The sequence below is a fragment of the Scheffersomyces xylosifermentans genome (assembly GCF_036884685.1).
Source record: "Scheffersomyces xylosifermentans strain CBS 12540 chromosome Unknown RJT20scaffold_2, whole genome shotgun sequence".
NCBI lineage: Eukaryota > Fungi > Ascomycota > Pichiomycetes > Serinales > Debaryomycetaceae > Scheffersomyces > Scheffersomyces xylosifermentans.
Genome location: NW_027042940.1, coordinates 357362 through 369404, shown reverse-complemented (window position 1 = coordinate 369404; position 12043 = coordinate 357362). Strand labels below are relative to the sequence as shown.

Genomic DNA, 12043 nt, shown 5'->3' with positions numbered 1-12043 from the left:
AAATAATCAAAGGAGCATATAATTCCAAATACAAATCGCTTCCCTTGCCTTTCCTCATATTGTGCTAAGTCCATGACCTTATCAGACGTGTAAAGGGTGATGATAGATTCCCAGAGGGTATCAAAATGACGGGTGGCATCATTGTCTTCGATGCAAGAGATTTCTCGTCATATGAAAAATTATTCCCTTCTTTAATTGGATTAAATTGCTCTTCGTTCCCAATTTCCTTTGATGTCTTGGAGGATCTTCCCAAAGACTTGAAGATCCTTTCTGCCATATTTACTCAAAGACCGGATGACGAAAGAGAAGTTATCGTTCCAAGACTTCCACCAGGACTTGAAAAATTATATCTCCATAGTCGCATGAATAATCTTGAATTTACAGACATGAGAGGCCTGAGATTGCGCAAATTGGTATTAATTCATGAGGACTTTTTAAACCATATGTTGTTGCCAACCAATCTCTCTGAACTAACAATCGAAAAGCGAGGCACCTCGTTTGATTTCACGCCCATTCATTGGGTATCTTTGATTGACTTTGTATCTTCTTTGCAAAGATCTCGACTAAAAGCATTGAAATTTACCTTTAACGATATTGAAAATGTCACTTTCTCTCCAGCAGCTGGTGGATACCCTCAGCATTTTAGATTCGGACCTGGATATCACTACTACTTGATTGGAAGAAATTTTGTGTTTCCAAATAATTTGCGTGAGCTTTGCTTTAGAAGGTCAGTATCTCACTATTTGCTTAAACCAGACGTTCAATTGCCCCCAATGTTAGAGAAATTGGAGTTGGATGACGTAGTAATAGACGAGTTGACCGACATTCGATATCCCAAAAGCTTAAAATATTTCATCCTACAAACTCCGAGATCTCGATTGCATTCAATACTGATAAATAAAATTATATTCCATGACACCTCAATTCAATATCTTAAAAGAAACTTCGAGCCTATAACAGAAGTGCGAAGGTTTATTCGGAAAGGTCTGGAACTGATATTTAACGGAGGATTATATCCTTGGGTTGATAAGTTCGCATGTCACTTCACAACATTTGATTTTATAAGCCAACACGCTTCTGAACCTGTATAATGGAACAACTACAACCACTCATCGGATAAGGATGGTTGCAAAAAAAACAAGCTGGCTGTTAGTATGTTGCCGGAGAAGATTATTGAAAAGATGGCAAGTACAGCTACAAACTCATACACCGTTAGTGTAGAATCAATTTTGCAGTATGTATATTTATATCAAAGCAGTTTCCTGTATAAGCATTCATATCACGAAGAGATGATGGGGGTTTATTCGCTTTTCTACGCATTTTGCTCTGTCTTCGTGTAGTGTCATGTAAACTCTCTCTTCAAAACTACATTCTAGTCGAAAGAAAATAAGCTTTACCCCGAAAATAAAGGAATTCTTCTCCTAATTTGCTTAATACACATCAATAATGTGCGTAAATGCAGCAGTCTTCATGTAAAGTTATGCAGACTCTCCTGAAGTCACGGGATATAGGTATTAGGAAAATCCGACTACAATAGGGAGAAAGCAATACCCATAGAGCAAAACCGAGATATTACCATTATAAATGGCATCCCAGTTCTTCTATCAGACTGCTGAAGTATGAAAAGTGCAAAGAAGTTACTATCTTAAGTATTAGCGCTATGGGTAAAAAGAAGAATGCTTTTCGTCGCAAGGTCAGATACCTCCCTCATGATATTATAATCAGATCTTTACAATTCTTGTACTCTGAATACTTGGGGTACATGTGTAATATGACTTGTAGTATATTGCGCAATATGCTCAAGCAGCATGGAAGACTAAAATGCCCAATAAATTCCAAATAAGTCATAGAAACGACCGTATGCGTAAGGAATCCTCGTTACGAGAAATAATTATGCAGCCCTTCTTTGATATTCATCTTAGCCCTTCTGAGTTTTGCATGACAAAGCTTCCGAAATACATGCCGTTCGAGTTGCACATATATGATATAGATCTTCTCCTTCTTCATCGCAAAATCCCCGAATGTCTCTCGAAAGCCAGAATAGGTGTGCTCTGCTTAACGGATTATGTCACAGAAATTCCGAAATTTCAGTATAACATTGAAGTAGTATATATCGAAAAGGTCTCGGTACAACAGACGCAGAAGCCATTTAAAGCACGGGATATTTACGAATTCTGCCAATATAACTTGACAACTTCTAATGAACTTTTGGTCCAGTTGGCAATGCTTGAGCGTCCTGAGCTCTCGTAAGTGCTCTATTCAAGTTAGTAAGGCTTTTCACAAATGCTCCTTCCAACTCTTCAATAGAAGCTGTAAGTTGGTCCCAAGTCGCTTGGTCTTCCTGGATGCTCTGTAAGTAGTGCAACCGTAATCTAGTGTGATGACGTCTAACTTCTCTTTGAACCTTTTCACATCTTTGATGTCTCTCGCAAAGTGCCTTTTACGCTTTGGAGCAGATGCTTTGATTAACTGATTAGAATAATGGGAAAACTGGAAACAAAGTCTTGAACGAAGACGTTGGAGGGTAGAGTCTTGACTTCTAAATTTTCCTGTAATCTTATCGTAGAGTAGTGAAAGAGATCAAACGCCACATCTATGTTCTCACCAGTAAATTTGATCCTAGTATCTTCAATCAACAAATCTAAAGTATATTTACACTTAAGTTGGTGGTTGTTACCAGCTGGTACATCAGCTTCTCTGGCGTTCATTATATTTATGAATAATGAATACCACTTAGCCGCTATAACACTAATAAAATGTTATACAAGAGAGGGCTATTGAGTGATCTTGATGTATTTGGGATCAAAACTCAGGGAATTGCCTGTGGTCAGTTATCCAGTTTATACTTCAATTCAGGATCACGAACCTTGGTCACTTAAGAAGATGGTCGTTAACAAGAGTTTTGATAATATAAATCACAGAGAAAAGTTGCGAAAAATGGAACCTTATTATAAGGGAGCTTGGGGCGGCTAGAATGTAATGGTAGCACTCAATTGTACTTTGTCCCAAACAGTTTAATGACAAGAAAATGCGACACTACGAATCTTTGTGCGGTCTCCACGAAGTTTTTGCTAGAGAACATATAGTAAGTAAGTTTCTTATTTGATAATAGTGTTATTATACTTTGTTGAATTCTTCGTAGTATCGCGTTGTAAAGTCTTCAAGCTGGTAGTCACAGTCTATATCTGCAAATCCTTGAAACAGAAATATGCTAAAATTCAATAGGATGGCTCTTGTTAGAGCTGGAACAATAATACGGCCTGGAACCTTCAATAGAAGTTCAGTTCTTCTTCTCAATAGTTATTCGAGTAAAACTAATATTACAACGGACAAAAAGCCTTCTCCTCCTAACAATTTCATAAACAACAACATTGTTGTAAATTCGCTAAACTTTGTTAAGACAGTCGATGACCAACAGAAAGCTTTGGAAAACGCAGCTACTTCTGACAAGATCCACCAGCTACTCACTCATATAGCAACGAATGAAGAATTGCTTTACATGTTGTCTCTTTTCCACTACGAGTGTAAGAAATTAAATATCACAAATGTCAACGTGGCGGGAAGATCGAAATCACTCAAATTTTCTATCAACTACTTCCTAAGATTGAAACCAATCAATGAGTCCTTCTGGGAAATATGCCATCTCATGAACTTCTCCAACCATAAGCATCGCTTGTCGTATAATGTCAAAGATTTAGGGTTATTGGATCCAAAAAATTTTGATGATGATGTTTACAACCAATTACAAACGGGAATATACGAAGGAACGGACTTCAGACATGTCGAATCAGTTTCACTTACAAGACCTGATTTTGAAAAGAGCTAGCTACAAAAAAACACTAAACGGAAGGATACAAGAAAACATCAAATAGATAGAATATAGGGGCACTTATTATTATGAACATGTATATATATATATATAGAAAAATTTTGTATTTAACTCTCGTAGAGCCTCCCAACTCTCACTCTCTAACTTATGGCTTTGGAATATGCAAAGACTTGGAGATCTCGGCACATCCTTGCAAGAAGAAACCAATGGAGATGATGTGGAATTCAAAAAATGTGTCCTGGAAGAGGAGTCCACCTGGCAATTGATCCAAGATCCAGTCCTTGTAGACCAAAATGGCCATGAAGAAAACCCATAATAAGTTGGTTGGGATTGGGAAACCCTCGAAGTATTGAGACTTTCCGTGCGAATCCTTTGGAATCTTATTAGCTGAGATGTTGAATCTTGCCAATCTAGTCAAACCACACAAGACCCAAAAAGTCAAGAACAACACATCGACGGTTGTTTGGAAGCCAATTGCGAAAGCAATAGTGGCAGGGCTGACACCGAACGAGATGAGATCAGCCAACGAGTCCAATTCTTGGCCCATTAACGAGGATTTGTTTCTCAATCTAGCGACTCTTCCATCGAAGAAGTCAAAGAACAATCCCAAGCAAATGAAAAAATGGGCTCTTTGCACGTAGTGACTCTTTCCGGTCAACGTGAATCTCAAACATGAGATGATGGAATAGAAACCCGAGAATCCGTTCAACAACGTGATGAAGTCGGCCATGTGCAAGTTACGGATCAAACTGAAGTGTCTAGTGTCATCAATGAAAGCAGCGTATTCCTTTTCGTCGGGTTTAGGTAACAAGTCCTTGGAGGTCAACGAGAACAACGACGACGAGCGTCTAATAGGTGGGTTGGGAATAGGGATGTCTGAGACGCCCTTGTCGCTGGAGATGTCGATCTCGGAGTCGGACACGATGGCAGACTCGTTTTTCTTGAAGCTAGAGGTTACGGCAGACATATTTTGGCGTTGAAATCAAGCTTGGGTTAGAACACACGGTATGATTTCTTTGGGTGCACGAGTCACAAATAGTGAAGAGATTAAATAGACTGGATATAGAGATCTCACCAGGAATACTAGTAATAATAATTAACTATGAGTTAATAATGAGACAGTACTACAGACAGACCATAAAAGATCTATATATATATGAGTGTGTGTTGTAGTAAGGGAGTCGATGGTGCGAGAAGATATATAGATATTTATATATAATTCAACAGCAATTGAGAAAGAAGTGATAATGACTTTTTTAAATAAAGAAGACTGTCCGGGGTATTTATATATTCTACAGTATTAATATTATTAGTACTACCAACAATAGTAGTCACTGTCACTATTAACAACTGCAATTTACGGCGCCAACGATATTTGCTTGCACCAGATGCAATAGGCAGTCCACGCTTGCTCAGAACATATGCATTACCATAGCGATTTCAGTGAATGTACTGACGAAAGAGAATGTGAGAGTGATGGGAGAGGCTAAGACATAGAAAAAACATCGCACAAGCCCCATTAATAACAGTCTAATCTCAGAACTCAGTGCACATAGTATGTATGGTACCTATTTCTTACGGGCAATGCTCGAACCTACTGTACATATCATAATATATGACTATATCAAACTGTGCTAACACTTCTTCACGCTGTATACAATGAAACTGGTTCATTACGCGATAATATCATGTAATGTTCACTTCCATTGTAAAGCCGTAGGAAGAGATCCATAGAAATCCAGCAAAGAGCTATTGTCTTGCAACATGCATGACACTTCCGTAATAATTCACAATTAATCACTTCTCCCCAGCCTAACCTTGCCGTTTGTTGCTCGCTGTTTCAGTGGGTCCCCAGCACCCAACATTCGTGATTCCAGTAGTAACTATCTCCTCTCATCTCGTCTCCATTGGTCACCATTCGTCACTCCAAAGGCTGTACCTGACATCTGGCCATGAATAAAATCACATGCACTACAACGCTTGCTGTTTACCATTATATACTGCGTTATGGGTGTCAAATTCTTTTATATTGCGTCATGGATCTCCTGCTCAATTTGGACTATATACCGGCTCCTATCCATTTCGATTCTTTAATGTAAACAACACGAAACGAGTCGTCTGCACCAGTATAGCATGGAGAAGGGTTGTTAAGCTAGACTTGGAGTCATTTGTAGTGATTTTACAGACGCACACTCAGGTCATGGTAGTAGCAGAATCTAGAGCTGAGCTTCTCCAATGGCTCAATGCAACTTTAGACCTTAACTATACCAAGGTGGAGCAATGCGGAACAGGAGCAGCCTTCTGTCAACTCATGGACTCGATTGTAGGCGGAATACCCATGAATAAAGTCAAGTACGATGCCAAAACAGACTACGATTGCCGTCTGAACTGGAAGATTTTGCAGGCTTCGTTCAACAAATACAACATAACCAAAGTTATCGATGTTGAAAAGTTGCTTAAATGCCGACTACAAGATAATTTGGAGTTATTGCAATGGTTCAGAAAATACTGGTTAGACAATAAGGGCTACAATGACGACTACGATGCAAAATCGAAAAGGCGTGTGAGCAGTGGTCCAGCTCCCAATGTTATGGCTGATACCACAAATACAGCGCGTTCTGCAAGTTCTAGGACTTCCTCTACATCTTCCATGAGTGGGTCTAGAAAGTCTTATATTACAGCAGGAACCTCTCCAAAAATAAGTAATAGCCTTGCAAGTAATCCTCGTAGAGTTTCCTCCGCTGCGGGAGCAAGCAGATCTTCGATGGCACCGGCTACTCCAGTTCAGAACCAACCTGCTAACTCAAAGGTCACCCAATTAAGCAAAGAATTGGCTGAAACACGCCAGGAGATTGGCTCTCTAAATGAAGAATTACAGGAGTACAAAATATCTTCTGAGAGTTTGGAAACTGAAAGAAATTTCTACTTTAACAAGTTGCGTGAGATCGAGATTTTGATCCAGCACATCAACGATTTGGAGGAACACCAAAAATTGCATGAAATAGACGAATTGACTGTACCTCAGTTCGCCAAGCAGATCCAAGGAATACTATATTCAACAGAAGAGGGTTTCCAGAGCACTGCGGACGTGGATATGAGCCGCCTAGCTGATACAACAAATAACAGCCAGGATATGCCAGTTAGCGATGGCATTATTGATACAGAAGGTTTCTGACAAAAGCTCGACGACCAGTTCATATTTTAGAGTTTCAGCAATGTAGTTGTGGTGTGGTTATATATTATATTTAAAGATACACAAAATGTACGTCAAAATGGAATAGAAAATGCAAATTTCGCTCTTGATTTCGCATTGATTTCCTTTGCAGTTTTCTCTCTACACTTTTCAGTCTTTCCCCAACTGTTATCACTCTTGATATGCTTCCCAGGGCGCTCCTTTTGCTGTAATATCCTCCCTCTTCAGCACCACATCTAATCAGAAATTGAATGCAAAATCCAATTCGCGGTCACGTGAACGACTTGACTTGGCGATTCTTTTTTATTTTTTTTTTAAGTCTAATTCCAATTTTCCTTTACATAATCGTCGTCTTTGCAGCCTTTTTTCCATAACCAGTACACCGTACAGTTTCACAGCTCAGTACTGTGAGTGCTGTGAATTCTGTTAGTACTGTGAGAAGGAATACTTCATACATGGCAGAACAGATCGATGCAATTGTATGCTACTTTGGGTAAACTCGCCAAAAAGACCCGTTTCCAAGCCAAAATCGCGGTTTATAACTCATTTTCCCTAATTTCCAGCCCATTTCCCATCCCATTTCACGCAATCTCCACATCCCCTTTCCCATCTCCCTCCACATCCATTGCTCTTCCTGTGCTCTCCTCTGCTCTCACTCACTCTCTGTGGCTCACCTAAAACGCACATTAACTATTTAAGTATGTGTGAGCCGAAAAAAATTTTAAGACACCTGCACATGACCAAAAGAAAGAAAAATTGTTACCATCAAAAAATTTGGTAGAGTCGAAGACCCTGGTGTTGAAAGTGAACATTCAGTAAAACTTGCTATAGTTGAGTAGACTTTGTTATACGACAGTAGTGAAGGAACGACTGGGTGTGATAGGTAGACAAAAACTGTAATTTGTTTTGTAAAATAGTTTGGAAAAACCGTGCAGATCTGGCTTCCCGTTGACTGCAATTTCCACCATTTTTAAAGTGCCCACAGTATACTGAGTGAACAAGAAACTGACCTCTGTTTCTTCGTCGATTTCAACTAAAACATTGCCACAGCTGCCGATCAAGAGTTTCAAGCGGGTCTACCACGAATCACCAAGTGTCGAAAGAAATCCCAAAAGAGCCACCACCGCCCCTTTTTGCTTGTCCATAACCTTCACAGTCCTTAACTTCAATTTCATTAATAAGGTCAACTAGGTGAACAGTTGTAATCACACATATTATTATAGATATACCATTAAAAACTCCAAAAAATATGACTTCCAGTACTCTGTATAATTACAACAGGCGTAATTCAAGTGCTACTCCCTACACCATCCCAGCCAAACATCAACAGCAGATAAATCAAGGAAATCACTCAATGTACCAACAGCATCATCACCAACACACTAACGGCCATCAGCAACACCATCAACTGCACCATTCCATGTCTCCAGGATCTTCAGATATACATGCACCCTTGTCCACATCAGTTCCTCTATTTTCCAGAGAATTTGTAGTAAGAAGAATAAGTGAGGGGGAAACTGGTAGATTAAAGGAAGAACTTCGCTGTGAAGCCTGTGGAAAAGGTTACAAGCATATTTCTTCATTAGCTAAGCATCTCTGGGAACATACCCCCGAATGGAATGTGACCAAGAAACTTTTGATATCCAAACATCAACAGGTACAATTGTTGGAAGCCGCTAGTATATTAGTTGGCATGAATGAAACCACTGGCTCCAGAAGAAATTCAACAACACAACCAGATCAACACATACAACCGCAACACTCAGACGATCCGAGATATAATTCGCCATTCTCTCCTAGCAATACGGCCGAAACTAACGCTTCTTCACATACTCCAACGCCGCCAATGGCAGAGGATAAACAGCCCAAATTCAAGAATGCATTTGATCCAACATCAGCTGCGTCAACACAAGCGTTCAACACCAGAGAAAATGTCAAAATTAACTATAATAGAACAAACTCCATCTCGCAGTATCCTCCTTCTGAAAAATCACATATTGGTATGTCCTCTTCTCCTGCAATTGGAGGTTACTTGGATAATCCAAAAACTGTAGGGGACCTCTCTAAGAGAAGATCCAGTTCAATGTCTGTTCCCAACGGACAGGTCAATGAAACAGAATTAAAGTCACCTTCGCCATCATATAAGGCCGCTCCTTCAATACCACCTACAGCCACAGCATTCGTCCCTTCTACTTTTGATGCCTCGCCTCGCATACAAGGTATTATTGATGAAGTTGACGAGCCAAAGCAAGAAGAAGCGAGCACCTCATTTGACGAGGGAGTGTTGGGAAAAATGGAAGATTAGCACATATAGTCTAATTTACATGTATATATAGCAAATGCTGCTACATTACCATTTTTCATCACCACTGGTTCTGAAATAGTCTAGTTGAACTAGTCTCAAAGGTTAAATACGTATTAATATCCAACAAAAATAGATAATGTCGATCGGTTTCGTCCTGGTTTTTTCCACATAATCATATCTTAAATAATATATACTAGTACCACTACAATTTTACTTCACACTTAAAGCACAGTAATAACACTATAGAAATGTAACTACATAAAGTAAAGGACTACAGTTGATAAGATATCCTGTGTATAACATATATTGTTCAGTGTATTTTTATGAAGAAAAATTTTAGTACGAATTTATGAATTGTTGTCTTCTTTCTTTCAACTATCGAACATGAATCAAAGTTTCAATATAGTATCTTGGCCCGATCAGAATCTGGTTACAGATTCGCTCACGATCAAATATCTTCTCTAAACCTTTGACAAACCGTTTTGGTGCGTCGATTGAAGCAAGAGTTAAATCTATGAATTGATGATATACATGAAGAGGATTAAGTTCGTAGAATAAGCAAGATTGTGCATCATAGTACATCAGAAATCCGTATTTTATTTCGATACGTGATTCCCACCTTCTGGTGTCTCCAAGAACACAAACATTTGTAGACCTTTGTAGGAGTTAGAATTTGAGACGTTAATTGTGGCATTAATAATGATATATACAGCGTGCATAGCTATGTACAGATTTTAGTTGGTTCATAAAAGGGGTTCTAGATATAAACTTGAAGTAGTCAAGTCGATGTCCTATATGGCATGTTACAATATGAATTCTATCCGGTTCTTGTAGATGAACACGATCCAGCTTACGGATCCTGTCGATATTGACCATCTAAATTTGACTATTCGTTATCTTCTCCCGTAATAATCTCGGAATTCAACGGTTGTAATTTGATATACTTTTCTCTTAACTCCATTTGCTCCTTGTGCTCCAAATCATTGGCTAGCTGCTTCTTTGTCATTTCTCTATCCATCTTGGCCTGAATTCTGGCAGCGTCTTTAATAGGGCCCTGTCTCAAAGCCTGACGTTCCAACTGTTGGGAATAATTAATGAAAATAAAAGCACCTGCAGCAGAGGCACAAGTGAGTCCAAATGTAATCTTGGAAGCGAGAGACATCCTTCTAACGTTTAATATATAACTTGAACAACGACGTATATAACTATTCTTCTCTTTGTAAGTTACCGGGTTTTGAATGGTTTGATGATTCTGGTAAGTGCACTACTAATTTTGTATGCAGTTTAATAAAGGATCCGTATAGTTGCAGCAATTCCCAGAGGCATTTACAAACACTAATTCTTTAATGTCAGTGGCCAACTTATTTGCAGTGTATAAAAAGGCAATTCTCGTCTAAAGTCGATTGCCTGTTTATATTTACTGAAAAGAGAAGATTACAACAGGAGAAATGTTTTTGCTTAAGGTAATTTTTTTCAATTAATTGTTCAAATCTTTAAAGAATGTATAAGTTTCAACAAACTAAAACTAAGCTTTTCCGAATTAGCCAAAATGGAAAACTCTCTCATAAGTATTGCCCTTTCAAAATCAAAACAGTCAGTGTAATACTGATAGTCCTTGGCACTTCGCATCTTCGAAGAATCCCATTACACATTTTTCGCAGCTCATCGATGAAAAGGGGCTTGATAATATCTAGCAGCAAGCCAATCTTGACATGAAGCTCGCAAGACTGATTTTGGCCTCCCCACCGCAACGGAGATCTCTCTCGCACCAGGAAGGAAGCCTCTCGCTTGGTTAGATACTGGATCAGCTCAATTAGCTTAATATAACAACAATAGCTCTACACGATGTCGATGCATGTCCTGTTACCACTCGTGCAATATATGCACTCCGGTTACCAGGTGAACCTGCTCTCTTTTCGTACTCACAGAAGGTACAACAGGAGTAGGGAATTCTCTATAGCATTCCTTAGAATCACTACAACGGAACCTCTCTATACTCCCGGGTGCTGTGGGCTATTACACTTGGTTCCACAAATCCAAATCTTTGACATCAAATCCGACCAACCCCCACTTCATCCCATTTTCCACCCATTCCTCCCTCCCTCTGACCCCCACGTTCTATACACACAACCGCCATACGTCATCTGCTCCCACTACGGTTGCAGACTTTTTGGAATAGACCCGTGCCGCACTACGATCTCTAGGGAACGCTTCTAAGGTGCACTCTTTTTTCCGTTACCGCTGTGAATCCGGTTGTAGGAAGAAGTAAGCTTCATGTACAATGTATCTCTGAAAGCGGTTCTTTCTATTGGATGTTCACATCATCGTCTGTCGATATAGTGTAGTTATTCCGTAGCGAGACCGAGTCAGTGTCTGCCACAGCACCAACCTCGTAGCATCCGGCTCCCCATTATATCGCTTGGTTGCCAATATTCTTGCGTCTACACTACGGTCACCAGACTCCATAGAAAATAGACGCTGTTCCAACCAGAACGAAACGGGCAACACACCAACAAAACAGCCCCATCAATTCCACTGACACACTGCCAAAACTGCCTATTTTGCGGCTGATCGTTGCCTGCCGCCTACAACAACCACATAGACCAATTTTTTACCTTCAAAACACTACCAATTCTCCCAATCCACCACCCTACCATTGATACTACCTACCACCGCTCACTCTTCCTACACCTGATCCCATTCACGCCCTTTCCTC

The 12043-nt window shown here is 39.6% G+C and overlaps 7 protein-coding genes across 7 annotated transcripts; 5 read left to right on the top strand and 2 right to left on the bottom strand. All coding sequences in view use genetic code 12, as the record gives it.

The window, feature by feature from the left end:
• Positions 1 to 125: 125 nt before the first annotated feature.
• Positions 126 to 1091, top strand: RJT20DRAFT_2149 (uncharacterized protein; the record flags this gene model as incomplete). The annotated part of the gene is made up of 1 exon (XM_064919271.1): positions 126 to 1091. The coding sequence occupies one exon, from the start codon at positions 126 to 128 to the stop codon at positions 1089 to 1091; it is 966 nt and encodes a 321-aa protein (XP_064775656.1).
• A 569-nt stretch (positions 1092 to 1660) lies between these two features.
• Positions 1661 to 2873, top strand: RJT20DRAFT_147526 (uncharacterized protein; the record flags this gene model as incomplete). Its single annotated transcript, XM_064918919.1, has 4 exons — positions 1661 to 1693; positions 1783 to 2246; positions 2308 to 2352; positions 2567 to 2873. The coding sequence occupies 4 exons, from the start codon at positions 1661 to 1663 to the stop codon at positions 2643 to 2645; spliced, it is 621 nt and encodes a 206-aa protein (XP_064775655.1). The 3' UTR covers positions 2646 to 2873.
• Positions 2874 to 3121: 248 nt separating this feature from the next.
• FGR39 (Fgr39p) lies at positions 3122 to 3863 on the top strand. The gene has a single exon (XM_064916469.1). The coding sequence runs from the start codon at positions 3209 to 3211 to the stop codon at positions 3824 to 3826; it is 618 nt and encodes a 205-aa protein (XP_064775654.1). The 5' UTR covers positions 3122 to 3208; the 3' UTR covers positions 3827 to 3863.
• On the bottom strand, positions 3864 to 5062 carry CHO1 (CDP-diacylglycerol-serine O-phosphatidyltransferase). Its single transcript, XM_064916468.1, has one exon. The coding sequence runs from the start codon at positions 4794 to 4796 to the stop codon at positions 3975 to 3977; it is 822 nt and encodes a 273-aa protein (XP_064775653.1). The 5' UTR covers positions 4797 to 5062; the 3' UTR covers positions 3864 to 3974.
• Positions 5063 to 6029: 967 nt separating this feature from the next.
• RJT20DRAFT_2145 (microtubule-binding protein) lies at positions 6030 to 7004 on the top strand (the record flags this gene model as incomplete). Its single annotated transcript, XM_064919270.1, has 1 exon — positions 6030 to 7004. The coding sequence occupies one exon, from the start codon at positions 6030 to 6032 to the stop codon at positions 7002 to 7004; it is 975 nt and encodes a 324-aa protein (XP_064775652.1).
• Positions 7005 to 7986: 982 nt separating this feature from the next.
• RJT20DRAFT_24894 (uncharacterized protein) lies at positions 7987 to 9573 on the top strand. Its single transcript, XM_064919370.1, has one exon. It carries the CDS (start codon positions 8272 to 8274, stop codon positions 9325 to 9327), a length of 1056 nt encoding a protein of 351 aa, XP_064775651.1. The 5' UTR covers positions 7987 to 8271; the 3' UTR covers positions 9328 to 9573.
• A 129-nt stretch (positions 9574 to 9702) lies between these two features.
• RJT20DRAFT_138963 (uncharacterized protein) lies at positions 9703 to 10647 on the bottom strand (the record flags this gene model as incomplete). Its single annotated transcript, XM_064918599.1, has 2 exons — positions 10272 to 10647; positions 9703 to 9982 (listed from the first exon to the last, which is right to left on the bottom strand). The coding sequence occupies exons 1-2, from the start codon at positions 10487 to 10489 to the stop codon at positions 9703 to 9705; spliced, it is 498 nt and encodes a 165-aa protein (XP_064775650.1). The 5' UTR covers positions 10490 to 10647.
• Between the last annotated feature and the right edge of the window lie 1396 nt (positions 10648 to 12043).